Genomic DNA, 19,446 nt, shown 5'->3' with positions numbered 1-19,446 from the left:
TGACCAAGGTTCTATAATCTGAGGTACAGGATCTCAGGATAAATCCTGAGGGGATTTCACTGGCCTTATCAGACCCAAAAGCTACAACTCTTGTTGCACAGGTCCTGCTTTACCTTGGTCTTAACCATCTAGTAGAAAAGTATGAAGACGAAATATAGGAAGTAAAGCCATGTTGTTATGTTGAGCTGTAGGGGACTCAGGTCAACAATTTCTGACATTGCCAGTGAAGCAGAGGACCCAATACTATTTTGGGCTACTGGACTCTTTTAGAATATTTTGTTGAGTTAACACACCTATAATATTCAAATAATGGAACTAAACAAAAAAAGGGGATAGAGATGAATGTCCATTTTGTATCTATGTACTCAAAATGGTTAGGATAGATATATAGTTACATTCTCTTAATGAATAGATGGACTTGTTCTAATAGTGTTTGTAAATAGGGTATCATGTCCGCATCTTGTACAGGAATTAACCACTAGGAAGAATGTATGCCATGTGTTAATTATTGAAACTGTCCTACCAATTTGGTTTGAAATTGTCTCATTGCTATTTGTTTCTCAAGAAAATTATGCAAAAAAAATAAAATAAAGGAGGTTCAAACATGTAGTAAATGTCCCATAGTGTTTGCAGGAAGGATGAAGGAACTACTCAGACTTTAAGACTGATTCGAATTTAGCCACAGTGATAAGACAGGATACCATTTTCTTCCCTCAGACTCTGAAGAACTCTTGGATGTCTGCTAAAGTAGGCATGGGGGGTGTGGCAGAAAATAGCTCCAGTTCTGCTCTCAGGGAGTACACAGTCACACTGAGGAATGTAACCAGCTTCTCTGATGGCTCCTGTTGGAGAAAAGGATGGTCCTTAATGAAGATCAGGAGGTAAAGTTGACCCACGGGGCAGAGCACTTCTTTTGGGCCATGCTGAGTTTAGCGTGCTAGTGAGCCAACAGGGTGGAGAGGCCCAGCAGGCCTTTGGAAGAGCTGATGAACAGCAAGACTGAGCTCTGAAGTCCTGAGCACAGCAGAGAAACTGAGCATTGGTGGCGAATGGCGGGGCAGTCAAGTAGGAGAATCAAAGAAATAAGAGGGAAACAGAAGACAGAGTTCCAAAAGGAACCTTTACGTTCCCCACACACAACCTGCCAGCTATCCAAGGCCTGGGCCTGGTGACACACTGCCACTCACCATGGTGATGTCCTTTGGTCCTTTGGTATCTTTGTTCAGCCAGACTTCTCCATCTACAGTATCTGGTCTCTAGCTGACAACACAGACTGATAGATTCAGCCTAACTAACACATTCTTCTCAAGTATTGCTCAGAAAAGCTGACACTTACCCAGTGTTATGGACTACATTGTCTATCCTCCCCTCTGCTCAACTTCAGATGTGGAACTCTTAGCCATCCTGACACATACGTGACTATATTTAGACTTGAGAGTGTATAAGAGGTCATTAAATTAAAGTCACTAGGATGGGCTTTAGTCCAATGCATGAGAGAAATCAGGACACAGAGAAAAACAGAGGGAAGAGGTTGTGAAACACAGCGAGAAGATGAGCATCTAGCAGCCACAGAGAGGCTCCTGTAACAAATCCAACTTGCTTCTAGGCTCCAGAACTGTAAGAAATTAGATCTCTGTTGCTCAGACTGGCCAGTATGCAGGATTTTGCTATGACAGCCTGAGCAGATCAGTGCACCTGGTTACTGTTGGTGGGGTCACAGCCTTAGCAAGAAGGCCTCAAACCTCTTCCCTTTGTGCCAAACAGGCAGCCTCTCCCCTCCCTTCAGTAGCCCTTTCTTTCACAACCCCACCCACGCACACCTCCTCCCATCAGTGCAAGAAGGATAAAAGGATTTTTAGATCCTTTCAGACTGCAGGCTCCCACTTTATTTTTTAAAATATCTTCTGTGACAAGGGTAGACAAAACAGTATTTGTCTCCTGCATAGATGTATTTCTAGATTTCAGTTCCCTTGGATTAAACTGCAGTACTTGAATCCTACCTGCATACCTCCAGGGCTGCCTCCCCTATCTTCTGTTTAAATAACCACGGAGGGGGGAGCACAGAAGGGAAGAGAAAATGAGTGCAACGCACCATCTTCCTGGGTCTCTGGACCCTCCAGCTTCAGTCTGCCGCCAGCATGTTTGTGTACATATGCACAGGCACACGCACACGCATGCCTGTACATGTCCTGCCTACTCCGCAGCTGTGTCCAGGCCACCTTCCACCTCCTTAGCACAAACAGCCCAACCGCTCAGCATCTCCAGAACCACTTTTATTCTAACAAGATTTCTACTTCTTCAAACGTTTTACTTGAAAGCCCTTGATACGAATATGAAATTTTTTCCAGGAAAATGCCTTCAGTGATAAGCCTGAGTGTCCCTGAAAACCATAGCCTGACTCAGGTTCTTAAAGAACTGAGTTTGGTGAGCAAGCAGAGTCGAATGATGAGCATCAGCAATCATGAAGTTGGTTCCAAGAACTCCAGTGTTTTGGCATCAGGCACACAAAGTCCCAGAAGGACAGATTGCATCTTCTGCCTTTCCTTCAGCTGTTCTGACATTGCACAGGCCCAGCTGGAAGAAATGAAGTCTTTTTCTCCAGCTCTAACCTGAAACTTTCAACTGAAGAAGTTACTACTTGACCTATAGTTCTGCACTCCCTCCCACCCACATCAGGAACATTCCCTGTGAGGGGCTCTTTTTCTTCTCCTTCTCCTTCTTCTTCTCTTTTTCTGGTGGAACAGGGGATTGAACTCTGGCCCTTGCACTTACCAGGGAAGTGCTTATTCCACTGAGCCATCTCCCCAGCCCCCTGCCTAGGAGTTCTGAGAAAAAAAAAATCCTTCCACATGCTTCCCACTGCCAAATTAGCACCTGCAAGGTTAGCAGGGAAAATCTTCACAGTGTTCCAGTAATTAATGTTGGCTTCTGCTGGAAGGAAAACTAAAGGGAGAAAACCACTGGTGGAGTAGAAGATGGAAGAAAAATATCCCTAACCTCAAGAAAATGCCTTCATTTTGTCACTGCTCCAAGTTACCACACAGGCTATGACTGGAGTGGGAGTCATGAGTGTCAGGGATAGATGGGCTTCTCAGGACCTTGGTCTCCATTTGGCTAATGGATGTAATAATGGTTCTTAGGCAGGAGATAGCTAAGGAAAAGTCTGGAAAAAACAAAGTTCTAATTTAGAGGCTGTTTTTTAGTTAGATATGATGCATAAGGTAGCTAAGGAGAAACAACACCTGGCAAAAAAACAGGGCCACCTTGGGGTGCACTTCATGGGATTAGATTGAGAGTTCAGCTTTAGACCAGAACCAGGATTCCTAAATCTAAATACAATGGGGAAAGATAACCAGACAATTTAGTTATATACAATAAGTCCCCAGGCTGGGGAGATAGCTCAGTGGTATAAATGCCTGCCTAGCAAGCAAGGTCCTGAGATCAATCCTCGCTACAAAAAAAAGTCTCCAAACATGCACCCAGTGGTTTTCTGCAACCCTTTGCTGAGTCCAACCCTAATTACCATGTCATTGACTATGCAGATTTAACCCCCACTGTGCTTTCTATGCTTAGACAGTTCCTTCAAAGGCCATGATAGGTCAAAATCTCCACTGCATGATGGAGGCCCTGAATAGAGCCACTCACTGGCAGAAGCCATAACTCAGACCAAACCCTCAGTCCCACCCCAAATTCTAAGGCTCAAAGCTCTCAATCTCAAGCTTCTCAGTGCCATGAGCTCTTTATACTGGCCCATTCCCACCCCTTGTACTTTATCTTTTCTTTTCTTTTTCTTTCTTTTTTTTTGATCAAGCTTATTGGTACATTTTAGGTGTATGTAATGATCACATTATATTACTGTGGTGGTTGATACATTGTGTCAACTTGAAATATGGGAGTTTGGCTGGATCTGCTTGGCGATTCCACTCCCTGGTGCATGGGGGAGGGCCTGCCCTAGAGTGACTCAGCACAAAAATGATATATAAAGGAGTTGAGGAAAGCTTTTGTGCGCCTCATATCCTTGGACGAGTTCTGAGCTTCGAAGCGCCACTTCCTTGAAGGAGCTTGATCGATGCAGCCACAACACTTCGGAGGAGCTTGGATCTTTGCAGCAGCCACTGCCACTTTCTTGCAGCCGCTACTCCTCCTCTGCTCTTCGCTGCTTTCTGTTGCCATGAACTACTGCCGTTAGCCTTGGAGCCAGCGGAGTATGGACTGAAACCTCCACTAACTGTGACCTAAACCTTTTATTCCTTAATTTTGGGTGTCAGATAGTTTGTTCCAGCAACCAGTAAAATTACCTAATGACACGGCCATTACAGGGAATTTGTGCCTGTGCATGATATAACTTGATTCTTTTTTTTTTTTTTTCAATTCCCATCTCTGCCCTTCAACTCATTATCTCCTCCTTATTTATAAAAGTTTTGTTTCCATTTTATCCTTTTTTTCTTATTTTTTCTTTTCTCTTCTTTCCCTTCTCCCTCTTCCTTTCCTAGTTCCCCTTCACATGTGAACATTTTCTTCCTATTTCACAATATCTACTACACATTTTGATTCTGTTTATGCTTTTGGTTTCTCACACTAGAGAAACAATGTAGCATTTACACATGTGTGCCTGATATATTTCAGTGGAGAGTATGGCCTCAAGGTTTTATCTTGTCTTTTTCTGTTCCAAATAAATCACTTGCATGACCTATGGACCAGAATGTGGTCTATTTTAGAAAATGACCCATGTGCAGTTGAGAAAAATGTGTATTTAGCTGTGTTTGTGTGGAAAATTCTGTATATGTTCACCAAGTCCATTTATTCCAAGCCATTTCAGTTCTGTTATTTCTTTGCTAATTTTTTTGTCTGGTTGACCTATCTTTTGGGGATAAGGGGGTGTTAAGGTCTCCTGGCAAGATTGTGGTGTTGGATATTAGATTTTTCATGTCTGTTAAGATTTGCTTTATATAGCTGGGTGCTCCCGTGTTTGGTGCATACATATTTATGAGTGTTAACTCGTCCTCTTGTAATTTTCCCCTAACCAGTATATAGTGGCCTTCTTTATTTCACTTGATCATTGTTTTTTTGAAGTTGAGACTGTCTGAGAATATGATTGCTACCCCTGCTTTTTTCGGAGGTGCTGGGGCATGTAGTATTGTTTTCTATCCTTTGACTTTCAGCCTATGAATGTCTTTATGAGTTAAATGTGTTTCTTGTACATAGCATATTATTAGATTTTGCTTCCTAATCCACTGTGCCAGTCTATTTCTCTTAATTGGTGAATTGAGTCCATTTACATTGATGGTTAGAATTGAGATGTATTGACTTATGATTGACATGTTATTTACCAATTGTCATTTACTCTTTTTTGTCCTGTGTTTAATTGTTTGCTCTATTTAGTTGGTTGCTTCTGATCTCATTCGTGGAGTTCTGATCATTTTGGTCCCTCTCTAGAACAACTTTCAGTAGCCTATGTAGGGTTAGCTTTATCATCATGAAATTCTTTAGTTGTTCTTTGTCATGAAAGTATTTCACGTCTCCATCAAACTTGAAAGAGAGCTTTGCAGGGCATAGTAGTCTGGGATGGAATTTGTTTTCATAGAGGACTTGAAGTACTCTGTTCCATGCTCTTCTTACCTTCATGGTTTGTGAAGAGAAATCGGCCGTAATTCTGATGGGTTTTCCATTGAATGTGATCTGCTTCTTTTCTCTAGCGCCTTTCAGTATATTATTCTTTTTTTTTTTTTTTTTTTCTGGAACCGGGGATTGAACTCAGGCCCTTGAACTTGCTATGGAAGTGCTTATTCCACTGAGCCATCTCCCCAGTCCCTCAGCATATTATTCTTGTGCTGAATTTCTGAGATCTTGACTATTATATGTCTCAGTTTGTTTTTAATTGGGTTGAGGTTACTTGGCATTCTGTATGCTTTGGTTACCTGAATATCAGATTGTTTCCTCATTTTTGGGAAGTTTTCTGCTATTACTTCTGTCCATATTTTTTTAATGTCATTTGTATTGACTCCTTTCTCATTGATACCTATTAGTCTCACATTGTTCATCTTTGCATCTTCTTGCAGGTGATGGACTACTCTTTCCTGCATCCTTGTTGTTTTTAGGAGACCCTTTCTTACCTTTTCACTAGCTGCACCAGCATCTTCAAGATCTGAAACTCTGTCTTCACTTTCACTTGAACAGTTTTGCTTGTGATTGAGGTTTTAAGTTCCTTTATATCTCTTTGACTCTGCTTCATGCGATCTATTTCTTTCCTGTATTGCTCATTCAAGGAATCTGTCATTTTTCTAATCTCCTCTATTTTTTTAATCAATGTCTTCTTTAGAAGCAGTTATTAATTCTTTTATTGCAGCCTTTTTTTCAGATTGGGTTTTCTCCCTATGTTTCTGTATTTGATTCTTTACTTCAGATGCTATGAGTTCAGAGATTTCCTTTTTTATTTCAGAAAATAATTCCACTCTGAGTTCATATATGACTTTCTGCTGTTGCTTATTTACTTTCAACGTTATTAATTCATACATTTCAGCTGAGCTAGTGTCCTCTGCACTTGTTCTGGGTGGGCATTGGGTTTCCTCCCTTTCTTTCTTTCTTTCTTTCTTTCTTTCTTTCTTTCTTTCTTTCTTTCTTTCTTTCTTTTCTTTTTCCGGAACTGGGGATTGAATTCAGGCCCTTGAGCTTGCCAGGCAATCACTTATTCTACTGAGCCATCTCCCTGGCCCCTCTCCATATGTTTCTGCCTTTGATTCTTTACTGCAGATGCTATTAATTCAGGGATTTCTTTCTTCATTTCCAACCTAAGTTCCTCTATACCTTTATTCAGCTGTTTCTTTATTTTAGAAGCTATTGATTCATTGATTTCAGCTGTGTGATTCCCAATTTGTTCTGTGTCAGTGTCCTCTGCACTTGTTATGGGTGGGCTTGGGGTCTGAGATTGCATTTTGCTCCTTCGCACCATAATTTTGTATAGCACTGTCTTCTGATCTTTGTTGTAGAGCTTTAGTGCAGTTATAACCTTAACACCTACTGAAATTCAGGTGCTGATCTACAAAGTTTGAATTTATCCAGCTGTGCCTGGCTTGAGTCTGGCTGCTGTGCTCAGTTCCTTCATACTGCCGCCCTTAGGAGTGAACCTGTTGTGTCCCTCTGGCAAGATGTTCTGCTGATGGACTAGCTGGGTGTTTCTGTCCCCTACTCTCTCTGCAGGGACTGCAGCTGCAGAGTTTCATCCCAGGCTTGTATGCCAGCCCTGAGCTGAGTTTGAAGGGGACAAGGTTGAGTAGGTGGGAGAGGATGCTCTCCCACACATTCACTGGGTCTGACATAGGGCTAGATCTGGGGGTCCCGAGAATGTGGCAGAAGTTCTCACTTACTGGGCGGGAGTTGTGGGGGAGACTGCAGAGTGGTGGTGGGGTGTGCCAAGGGCGTGGAAGAGGGTGTCACCCATGCTGCGCCTGGGCTTGGACCAGACAGGTCCGCCAGGTGCAGGGTAGCCGGAAACTCTCCCACACACTCACCAGGCCTAGGCTAGGGCTGGATCTGGGGGTCCCAAGAACGTTGCAGAAGTTATCATTCAGTGGGTAGGGGGCGCTGTGGAGTTGTGGTGGGAGGTCCCAAGGGGGTGGAAGAGGGTCTCACCCACGCTGTGCCTGGGCTTGGACCCCAAGCTTTGAAAATGATATGCCTTATTCACAAGATTTGTAGGTGACTGGGGAGCACAACAGTTAGATTTGGATCAACTGGGGAAGAAGCCAGACCTGGACTAAGTTAGACGAGTGGAAGCCCACCAGGGATGTAAGAGCATCCTTCATTACTGTCATAGTGAGATACTATGACAGTATCGTACTGAGATATACTGTGATAGACCACAGGGCACTGTCTATTATGCTCGCTTTGTGAAAATCTGAATGTTTCCTGTAAATGCCAGAGCTGGTTCTTTTCTGATGACCCTTTGAGTAACAAATATTTCCTTCTTGCACCTCTGTTTTGATTTCCAAAGACAGCTTTATTGTATTCACCACTACCAACAATTTTACACAATTTTACAAAAATATATCAAATCCCAGATTCTCTTCTGCAGCTTGAGTTTTCAGTAAGCAACTGAGCTTTGCTATATTCCCATGTTGGCACATTTAAATGTTTCTTAGAAAATATCTCCAATTTTGCACTCTCCAGACACTTCTGAAGTGAAATTTACTTAGAAACTTGTAGTTAAGTTTCTCTTATATAAATCCCTAAAAGTAGGAAATGCTGGTTATACACAAATGATGGAATAAGTCTTAGATGGTGGAAAGGACACAGACATAAGCTACAACATAGATGAACTTTGAAGACTTTATACAAAATGAAATAAAACAGTCAGAAAAGGACAAATTCTGTATGATTCCACTTATATAGAGTAGCCTTCTACTAAAATAGTCAAATCATAAAGATAGAAAGTAGAAAGGTAGTTTCCAGAAACTGGGAGAAGAAATGGGCAGTTGGTGTCTGTGACAACTGATTCTGATAAAATCAACTTCACTGGCTAAAGAAATACCTAGAATACTAGTACAGCTACTCCTGGGTGTGTGTGGGTAGGCTGTAGGTTGTAGCCTTGGGTACCATATGTGGTCTTTTGCCCATTCCTTTCTGGTGCTGTTCTGCCCTATTCTCCAGATTCTGTGAACTAAGCAGTTGTTCTGCACCATGCCCTACTACAGTGGTGTCCCTGCTTCAGAACCATATGAGAATGTGCTCAAACCCCTGGAGCCATGAGCTAAAACCTTAAACCATGAGTTACATTAAATTCTTTGCTTAAGTTGTGGATGTCGAGTATTGTGTCTCAGAGACGAGAAAGCTGACTAATACAGTGTTTAGTGTGTAAAGTTTCAGTTGCAGAAAATGAAAATGAAATTGTTTAAAACAATGTAAACATACTTTACACTACTATCCACTTAATAATGGTTAGGATGGTAAATTGTATATTATCTGTATCTTACCCCAGTTAAAGATAATTTTTATAAAGCAAAAATTGAAAAGAATGCCAGGTCTAAAGGTGAATTCACTTTTAATTTTAATAGATATATTTGAAGTACCTTCCAGATACTGTGTACTAATATTTTGTTCATACTACAACTTGTGGGAGGGCCCTTCTCCCACAGCCTCTCCAACATGGACATTGTCAATCTCTTTCCATCACGAGTTGGGAATGGTGAATGAGAACACAAGGACAGAAACTGACACATTGAACCTGAAATATAATGAAAGAATATCCCAGCCAACCAGATCCTGCAGAGTGCCAGCCCCACCCAGGTACTCCAGAGTGGCTGCAAAGTAAATTTGGGTTGCAGCTTTCTACACAATAGGTGTAGATTTCTGTGGGTGCCTTCAGAAACCCGTCATTCTAGTTTTCTCCCTCTCCCACTCCTAACCTAAAAAATGATGACTCAACACAGATTGGCCTACATATTTTCTTGAAACAGCTGTCCTGCATAGTCACTCAACTTTGAGTCAGAAGTTGTCTCCATCTCTAAAAGAAAGTTAGAATGGATGCAACTAGAAATACTCTTAAGTGAAATCAATCAGACCTGCATGTGCAAACATCATACTGTCTCCTTAGTATGAAAACCTGAAAGAGAAAATGGAATCTGAAGGGTAAAATACACAACAGACACTGGTAAAAGGGAATGGACTTACTATTATTTATTTATTTATTTATCTATTTATTTATTTATTTATTTGTTTGTTTTTGCGGAACTGGGGATTGAAATCAGGCCTTTGCACTTGCCAAGTAAGTGTTTCCTCTACTGAGCTATCTCCCCAGCCCCTGGGAATGAACTTATTCAAAAGGAAGGAGTTACTGAGTTGAAAAGGATAGGAGAATGAGTAGGGGGGAAAGATTTGTCTATATGTAATCAGGATGGTTTGAACAAATGTACTGTGCATTTCTGCTGGTCTATGGAAAGCAGATAATACTTAATTGTTTTGTCTCCCTTTTTCCATTGCTTGTACGTTTTCTCTTTTTAATTTCTTATATACTTCTTTTTTGCTTCCAATTTTACATGTATATATCTGATAATGTGAATAATTGGTTGGAAGACTACACTGTATTACAACAAATACTGTGAAATTCATATTACTTTGTTAAGTGAAATTCTGTATCACTTGTAAATTTTGTTTTAATATTATTTTTTACTTTTTAAAAAATAAAAAGAAGTTAGGTTCTTGGAAATGAAGCTCCCTTTGAAATGTTCCTACCTCCATAAAGGGCGCTCAAAACATTGTCCCAAGACCTCTTCACTGCCATATACCCTACCCTGAAAACAAATTCCCACTTGAAATCTTTTCATATTCTTAGTCTATGTGTGGAAGAGAGGCAGGGTGGGAGGATGATGTAATTACAATTAAGCTACAAGTTTTTGTCACTATTCGCATTTTATAAATTCCCTCAGAGATTTTAAATAAGGTATCTGAATTCACACCAAATAAGAAAGCAACTTTTTAATCTTAGGTGTCACTTCAAAGTTACTGTTCATTTAATACCCTGTGTGCATATTGCAATCCATCCTCCCAAAAGGAACATTCAGATAATCAGATCGTGCTGCCACTAAAGAGTGAGACGCATGTATCTCTTAGGTATTCAGATTGCTGAACTCTGAGTAAGGTTAGACTTCTGCCATCCAAGGAGCTAGGTTTCTGGACAACAGCCACCTAAAGAACACCCAGGACCTTGCTGATGGCTTCTTCTTCCTCCTCAGTGAGTGAGGAACTTGTTTTCCTAGCTAGTAGGTGGGAGGCCCAGCTGTCTAATACCGTTCACGGACTTGGTTTCTCTGCTGCAGCCATGAATTAAAGTCTACAAGGTTAAACACGGAGGTTTGCAAAGCACTGTTAACCTCTGAGCTGCTGTGGGGCTAGCTGGGTAGAGAGATGTCTCCTCATGCCACCAACCTGGGCTTCTGTTCTACAGTCAGAATTTCTGTAGCGGGTTTAGAGTAACAACACCAGGAAAGACATTTAGGGCACAAAGGAGAGAAGTTATTTCCTGCTGCATGGATCCTATGAATCATATATTTAGGATGCTTCCAGAGACACAGATTTCTGACAAAGACCTAGTATTGATCCTAGAACATGTTCAAAGCATCCCAGATTCAGTGAGACTGCTGAGACAGTCCATGTTTGTGTCCATGTCTTTGTCCATGTCTGGAGGGTGGGGGGTGGGGGCTAGGCATTGAAAAGATTTTGATGGTTTCATGGTTTCTGTCCTTGCAGGGAGGGACACCTAGCCAATCAAGTAGTAGGGCCACTGTTTAGTGTCCTGTGGGCCCTCAATAGGTGCTCAGGCCATGTGCCAACCTGCAACAAAGCAAGGTTATCTGCCACTGTTGACTCAACAGTGCTTACTGAGACCAGTGAAGTTCCTGATAAGGACAGGATAGGACTAGAGCACACGTACCTTTTCCCCAGGGACTCTTGTCTTTTGCTTCTGCTTTTGTTGTTTACCTTAAAGCCATATAACAGTACTGTATAGCTTAGTAATGGGAGGGTGGCTTCAATAGGGACACAGCTCACAAGCCATCCCTATGCTGTAAGTGACCCTTAATAAATTCATTTACTCCCCAAGCTGCACTTATCAGTCACTTTTTGGACTGTCAGTGCTTTCCAAATTCAAAGGCAGATGTTTATTTACATATCCATAGGACATTCACAGAACAGCCCTATAAAGGTGAAAAGGAGAAAAAGACTAAGAAGAATGATGCAATATTATATTGTTAACTAAAGACTGTATCCTGAATCTTCAAAAAGAATATATAAACAAGGCCCCCTCTCAACCTCATTTAATCTCCAAAGGCCCTGTGCCTAAATAGCTCCAAGTCTTTTTCTCTCTGATATCCTAGGCCCAAGGGAAGAAGAGAGGAGGTAAAGGTGGACTGTTAGAGGAGTAGAGGGTAAAGACATGGAATGAGTTGGGATGTGTGGCTGCAGGATCCACAGGCATGCAAGAGAAACATTTCATGGTGTAGGATGAAACAAAGGGCAGAAAGAAAAAGGGGAAGAGACACCTCCATTTGTATTCTTGCTCCAGGTCTCACAATTAGGATCAGGCTGGTCCTTACATGACAGAAGCCAGTAGTGTTGGATGCCAGTGGCCCAGAGGAAATAGAATTTAGGAATTGAGTGGGAAAAAACCTTATATCATTGGTCCAAAGGTCTCGCTCTTCTTGCAGGTTGCCCTGGCAACCAAATCTCAGCGGCTGCTGAAGCTGCACGTTCAGTTTGTTGCTAGGTCACCAAGATGACAAGCATTTGATCCCAAAGACAGATACTATGATCTCCTAAGAGTGCTAGGATCCTTGGTACTAAGGTACTAGGCTCCTTAACAGGCCAGGGAACGAGGTAGATAAAAGTCCTCTTCTCATGACAGGTTACATAATACATGGGCTCCAATAGAGCTCTGCTCTGCCACCTACCTGCTCTTCAGCCTCAAGTACACCTCTTAGTCTACACATACACACATACAATTTCTCACTCTGTATTATGGGAAATTGCTGTAAGATTTAGAGATCACAGATCCAACAGGCCTAACAGTAGCACCTGACACATGGTAGAGCCTCCTTTGGGTTATCTATTGCTGATAACAACCCAAAACTTAGTAGCTTATTATTTATTAAATTCCATGATTATGGGAGTCAGAAATGCAAGTGACAGTCCTTCTGCTCCATTTGGCATCATTCAGGGGCATTGACTTGGCCACATTCAGCTAGCAACTGGGATGAATGGGCTTCACTCACATGAAGTCTCTTGGGGCTCCTCCACTTACCTTCTGCATAGGTTGGTGGCTGCAGAGTATCTGTCAGCTGTATTGCCCCAAAAGTTTCCAGGACTTTCAAAGGCAAGACCTGGAATTAACATTGTCACTTCTGCTGAATCTATTGGCTAAGCAAGTCACACAAATGCAAAGACAGGCTCCATTCAGAATAAGTAGAATGAAACTCTGGGTAAGTTCAGGGAGAAGGCAGATGTTGGGGTGCACCATGACCAATAGAGAACTGTATTCCCATTCAATGCAACCTAGTGGAGAAGGTAAAAATTTCAGACAGCTCAGTTGTTCAACTACAGACTGGATTGGATGCCTCAGGTCTCCCAGCATTGCCACCTTCAGCTTAAAGAGAGAAAAGGAAAGAGCATTCTCTCAGATAATGGAAGTATTGAAGAACAAAAGGAAAAAGGGCTTTCCTCATTTTACCCATACCATGGAAGTCTCCTAATACATAAGAGGCCCTAAGGAAGCAGAAGGTGCCCCTGCAAGCACTTAAGTTGTACTTCAACTACAGAGGGAATAGGGTTTAAAATAGTATCTGAGTTAGTTTTTAAAAATATATCTTGCACTGTTGATATTCAGATACATATACCATATACTAGTACCTCAGTTCCTGAGCTCAGTTCTCTCCATGATTCTGGTCACAAAGTGAACTGGTCAAGAACTGAATCAAATTTTCACCTAAGGTAAACATTGAACCTAACCATTAAATTTGATCCATTAAAGTTGATTCACATTCAACTCAGTTCATAACTAGAACTCTGGAAAGAATCAAGTTCATGAACTGAGATGCCACTGGATGCATTATACTATTGAAAACAGAAACACAGGACACTCATATGTAATGCTATTTATATTTAAAAATATAACTTAAATGTCTTATAAAATGCTTCCTGGAGTATTGAATAAAACCTGTATGCTGCTTTGCTATAATTTTAATATAGATAATTGCAGCCTTGACCATTTTCCTGAACCACCAGACTAATCCTCTCGTGCAGCCTGGAAGGCTCTGTGAGCTTCAGGAGGTAGAGTACAAGCCCTGTTTACCTGTTGGTTTCATCCTTCTCATATTTCACCATCCACGTGCCCTGGTAGCATGAGACTCAGCCCCTTGGAGGAAGCCAATAGAGCCTATTTTGTAGCAGTAAAGCAATTGATAGCTGACACACTTTTGGCATGATCAGGAGACCTTGGTAGCCTATCAGGATTGTCCCTCTTCACACACTACCTGAAAGCAAGTGTAATGTAAGCACTAAACTTGCACAGAATTCTATGGGTGTTGTTGCAGTGGATAGTGCTGGCCAGGGTCTCTGAAAATCTGGGGATCTTCTTGAACTGCACATTTCTACTTGCAAGGAAAAAGAGGCACAATAGCTTAAAAAAAAAAAAAAAAAGCACTGCATCTTCAGATCTAGGTGGGGTTATAAGGATACAGGAGACGGAACCTCTGCGGTGAACTATAATGTTTAGGATAGTATAACGTAAGGGCACAGAACAGAGAGTGAGCTGTCAGCTTCAGGAACAGTACTGGGCTTGAGTGGGCAACTGTCTGGTGCTCTCCTTGGGGGCCAGAGGCCAGGTGGTAACAGTAGAACACACACAAGCACACAAGTTACCTTGCTGGGCATTGCCCTGTACTACAGGAAAACATGATTGCCAAAAGACAAGTGAGTGGTTGAAGAGAATGAGCTGCTTAAATGTCCAAGGGCTGGCACACCCTATGTACTATTTAAGTAGAAGTGATGGAGCTGAGAAAAAATTACTGACAAATGCTGTTGACCTGAGAACCTGAGTCCTTAGTGGAAAGAATATTGTCTGGCATTGGAAAATCCAGGTCCAGGTCTGAGCCCTGCCCCAACTGGCTTTGTGACCCAGTGTGTTACATCTCATCAGTGTTCTTCCACCAGTGGTTTGAAAAGGTACTGAGATGCTAACCACACTTGAGATACTGTTGATCCCAATACCAGTTTTTGCCCTTCCTTCTGTCATCAAGGGATGGTATTCTTGTCCCAGAATCTGAGAATAAGCACTCTTAAATAAGAATGCTCAGGCCGTGTGTGTGTGTGTGTGTGTGTGTGTGTGTGTGTGTGTGTGTGTGTTAGTGGAATAAAGAAGAAACAGGCGCCAGAGGCATAAATAAGGCCCTAAGTTTATCCCCAGCAGGCCTCAAACAGTATGCTGAACAGTTACCGATGAGCACAAGGAAGTGGAATTAATGCCTAAAACTGCTAGGTAAATGTTCCTTTCTTCATGAAGGTTTTTTATTTAGATTAACTGTCCCCCAAAACTCACTCTCTTGACTAGACAGTGGTTACATATGTGCTTCTGCAGCAGCTGGATGCAGAGATGTCTGTGAAGTTAGTGGGTGATCATAACAAAGCCCCAACTTGATGGAATTCCCTACAAGACAATAATTAACACACAGGCCTAACTACTGCCCTTAAAAACCTTGCTTGCAAGATGAGCCCTTCACTAATGTTTGGAACTTGAACTTCAAGAGGGTTCTCATCACCCCCCAGAACTGGTAAGAATGTCCATCATTTCCTAAATTGTTTATATAAAAATTCAGTTTCTTCTGAAGACCTTCTAAGACTCTGGGACTTTGTGCTGGGCAGAAGATAGGTACCCACCAGTAAAATCTGAGCACTCAGTTTTCACTAAGCTTTCCTGACTGGAAGCATCTCATACCTGGACGATTCACTGCTTTCTGTGATGCTGGAAAGGACCTCTGGAGGTTTGCAGTAGTGTCCTCTTACTGTGTCCCACACCATTTCCCTGGACTAGCTGACTTAATAATGAATCAGTCAGGACTACAACTACATGCTGAGTCCCACAAGCCCTCTAGATACATTACTGGATCTGATCATGGCACTAAGGACCCCTAACACACACATTCACCCTGGATCTCCATAAGGTAAGACGAGATCTGGGACACAAAGCTCCTGCTGATGGACTGGGCTTCAGAACTCAAAAGCATTAATGGCCATTATCAACCCTTCTATTGAATTCCATACTCCTATCCTCAGCACCCAACTTTAAGGACCCTTATCTGTCGTGGAGATAAGTTCTTAATGAAGCATTTCTTAGGTAGTTTATGGAACAGTGCTGGAGTAAAGTGAGGTGCAACCAGGGCCAACAGAAAAGGCAAAGTTGAAGCAATAATCAAAGTTTATCTGAGCCTTGGTGCAGGTGGGCCAAGGGTGATAAGACCATTGGTTCTAAGGGATGCATAAGAGAAAGTTTTATGGGGGTGTTTGGGTAAAGGAGGGACATGGCAGGGAGTAGAAAGTTTTTAGGCTGGGTCTGGAGTGGTAAAAGCCTTGGGGTCATCTTGTGGGTGTGGCTGCATAGGGAAGTTGCTTGTGCAACTCCTTTGGCAAGATCTGGCTCCCTGTTATCAGCAGGTCTGCAATCAGCAGCTCTGTTCTGGGAATTTTTTTATTCTCTGTCAGGTGCGGGGGTCTGACAAACAGGTGAGCAGGACGGTCCATCCCAGTGCTGTGTCTCTTTAGTCTTGAGTACAGAACTGAACATTTTGCTTGCCAAGGCTCAGATGAACCACTTGCCCACACACGTTCATAACACCAAGACCTGACAGTATTCAAATGGTAACAATTTATAGAATCACTCTGTATCAAGACCAGTTTCTTGACCAATTGTGGCAAGGCCAATGTCTCACACAGCAAAGTACAGGCCTGGTTAGTTATATAAATGCTTCTATCACCTCTATGCAACATACCTTTCCATTACTGGTTTTTTTTGGGTGTGTGTGTGCATGTGGTCCACACCAAATGATGAGGTCCCCCAGAGGAGGTGCTGCACTCAGTGCTGAGACATCTACCTATCTGACTTAGCCCAGATTCATCAGGAGCAAAAGAGGGATTCAATTTCAGAGCAATACTCATTCCTAGGGGAAAACCGTGGACCAGCCATATGGTAGGAAGCCTGCATGTTCACAAGTACCCAAGTTGGAAATAATGTGTATGTGGCTGGCACTTGACAACACTGACAACACTGACCCTAAAAAGAAAGCACTGAGCTTTGTTTTTCTGACCCTGGGTTTCTTCATTTCAGCAGGCACGGAAAGCTTCTGCTCTGCAGCATCAACCAGCTGACTAGACCAACCCAGCCCTAACATGTACCCCTTTTCTCTTTTTTGAGATCAGAAAGAATCAAAAGGACAGCAGCATGTAAGAGAAATGATTTAACTTTATAAAAATGTGGCAGTACAGCAAGATTTCGTTGTGTTCTTTTTTTTCTTTCCCTTTTTTCTGGCAAGTAAAATTTATAAAAAAAATACCTGGCATAAAAACTAGAAACATAAACTTTGAAGCAAATGAATCACTTATACAATAAAAAGAAAACAATAAGCAGCAAAAAGCAGCAGCAGAAAAATTGGTTTGTTCTGAGGACAAAACCACCAAAGAGTACGGTAAAGTGGCAGTAACCATCAGAGAGGCATGAAGGCTTCCTGAATGGGACCAGACCAAATGGCAGCTGGCTCAGTGGACAGAGGGGGAATCACCAGCCTCCTGCAAACAGGCTTGCAGCCAACCCCCTCTTACAGGGCCACCAGCCACATGGCAGTGATTCATAGGCAAATCCTGAAGAACTGGCACTGAAAGGTTGGCTTCTTCCTTTGTCTACTTGTTCCTAAATTGTAATTCTGTAGGTCACTATCTCACTATCATCAAATGTCAACCTAAGCTTGGGTGACAAGCTTGCTAGGGAAATCCAAGAAATCTAGATGTACAGGGCTTCATACAAAACGCTTTTTTGGGAAAGTATGCACCATAGCCAAGGCAGAGTTAAGACCACCTTGGAGAGGCAGACTAGAAATGCCCCCAGCTACTCTCTCCTAGAGGGAAAGGCCTTCCAAAGGATGCTAGGTGAATTCTGAGTTACATTCTGAGGTAGTCTAACCTGACTTGCACAGGTAGCTGAGAATGGTAACAAACCATGGAGAGCGGGAGGGCAAAGAGAAAGTTGCCATAGAGAGAAAAGACTAACATATGTAACAGAAAGAACTATACTACACTATTGAGTAGGCTCAGAGATGCCCAGAATACACTCTGGACTTAGGGATGGCTGGTGGTAGGACCCTGGGAACACACAGCTTTTGTACTACTTGCTATTGCAGCAGTGTGGCAGAGATGTGGGAATCTATAAAGGAATTTCCTGGTCAGAGCACTGGCAACTCTGAGGTGAGGGGTGTCACCTTAATTGGCTTGTCCTCTGCTACCTACATGTTATGATGGCAATGAGTCAAAGAGCCTGGGGAACTTGGGGTGAGGAGTTCTAACATTCCCTTCAACTAAGATTCCTCTAACCTGAACATATTTGGGGGGGTTACTACTGCAAGATTTTACTGAGAAAACACTTAGGAGGTCCCTCAGGTGAAGGAGCAATCAGAGCCTAAGGGATCATTGAAAGAAAGAACAAAAAGCTAAGGTGATATTGGACTCCCCCTAGTCTTTCTATTAAACACTAATTTACATCCTTTTCTTCTTCTGCCCCAGCACTCAGAATCCTAAGACTAGATGGAATGTTCTGAAGGTTTGGGAGGCAGCAGCTGTGCAGACATTAGTATTTTCTCTGCTTTCCACATTTCCGTGAACGCCTTCTTGGACGGAGCTCCCCAAAGTCTTCAACTTCATTTTCATAATCATCATCCTGAACAATACCTATTTATGAAGTAAAAAACAAAAAGTGAAAATCGTAACCCCAGCCCACTATCCCACTCTACATACCACATCCTAGTGAAAGCTAATGTCTCTGTAATTGTTTAAATTAAAGAACGGAGGGGAATAGGAAGGATGAAAACAAAGTGCCATACGTATATGTATGTATGAAAATGTCACAATGCAACCCAATATTCAGTGTAATTAGTATTAGTTTAAAAAAGAAATGAAGATTTCCACTAGGATGCCAAAGAAAGAACACTGCCTCTTAAGAAAAGCCAAAATAAACATCCATCTCCAGAATCAAATTCTTTATAGGTTGATTCCCCTTGTCTTATGATAGAGGTCCTTTAATAAATAGCCAATCAAGGAAAACCTAAGTTCAACTATACTTTTGAGTTGCTATAACTATTACTTTCCTTTTGAAATGATTATAAAAATCTCAGTGTCCAGAAGGGCCTATACACTAAAGGCTTTGTAATAGTAGACATCTGTACAAAGTTCCTTCAACTTTTCTCCAGCTCCAAGGCCTGGATATTTAGTAGCAACTGTATTAAGACTCTGAAGAGTATCAGAGGCTGGTGAAATCCCAGAGCAAGAAGAACCATGATCTGGTTAGCCAGGGGCAGCAGGTAGAAAGGGTAAGAGAGAAGACATTCTGGATCACACAGAATTTAGTAAGAAAATTCTGTCAGCAAAGAAACGTAACTCACTTTACAGAAACCTTTGACCCTCTATAGCAAGATGCCTGCAGACTTATGCAAAGATGTTGCATTTTGTTCACAAGGTATTCCCAGGCCCAGAAGAATGCTGATAGATACTAGATACTCAGTAAATATCCAACAGTTTTAAAAAAATAGCTGACAATAGAAAACATCTTTATCAAGGGGTAGCTCTATGATATTTATCCTTGGGAGCCTTTCTATTGAGTATGTGCTCATGAGTAGCAAAAGAGGTTCTTAGCAACTAACAGGA

At 42.0% G+C, this 19,446-nt stretch overlaps 1 protein-coding gene across 1 annotated transcript in view; it reads right to left on the bottom strand.

Annotated features, from left to right (window-relative positions):
• Window positions 1-16,386: 16,386 nt before the first annotated feature.
• Trank1 (tetratricopeptide repeat and ankyrin repeat containing 1) overlaps window positions 16,387-19,446 on the bottom strand; it is a 175,131-nt gene continuing 172,071 nt past the window's right edge. Inside the window, exon 22 of the mRNA XM_023719773.1 lies at window positions 16,387-18,474. Within this exon, the coding sequence (XP_023575541.1) occupies window positions 18,374-18,474 (101 nt within the window). The 3' untranslated portion in view covers window positions 16,387-18,373. The remainder of the gene's footprint in view (window positions 18,475-19,446) is intronic.

The sequence above is a fragment of the Octodon degus genome, unplaced genomic scaffold (genome assembly GCF_000260255.1).
Source record: "Octodon degus isolate 3935 unplaced genomic scaffold, OctDeg1.0 scaffold00071, whole genome shotgun sequence".
Taxonomy (NCBI): Eukaryota; Metazoa; Chordata; class Mammalia; order Rodentia; family Octodontidae; genus Octodon; species Octodon degus.
Note: the sequence above shows the minus strand (reverse complement) of the source record. Positions and strands in the feature narration are given on the sequence as shown.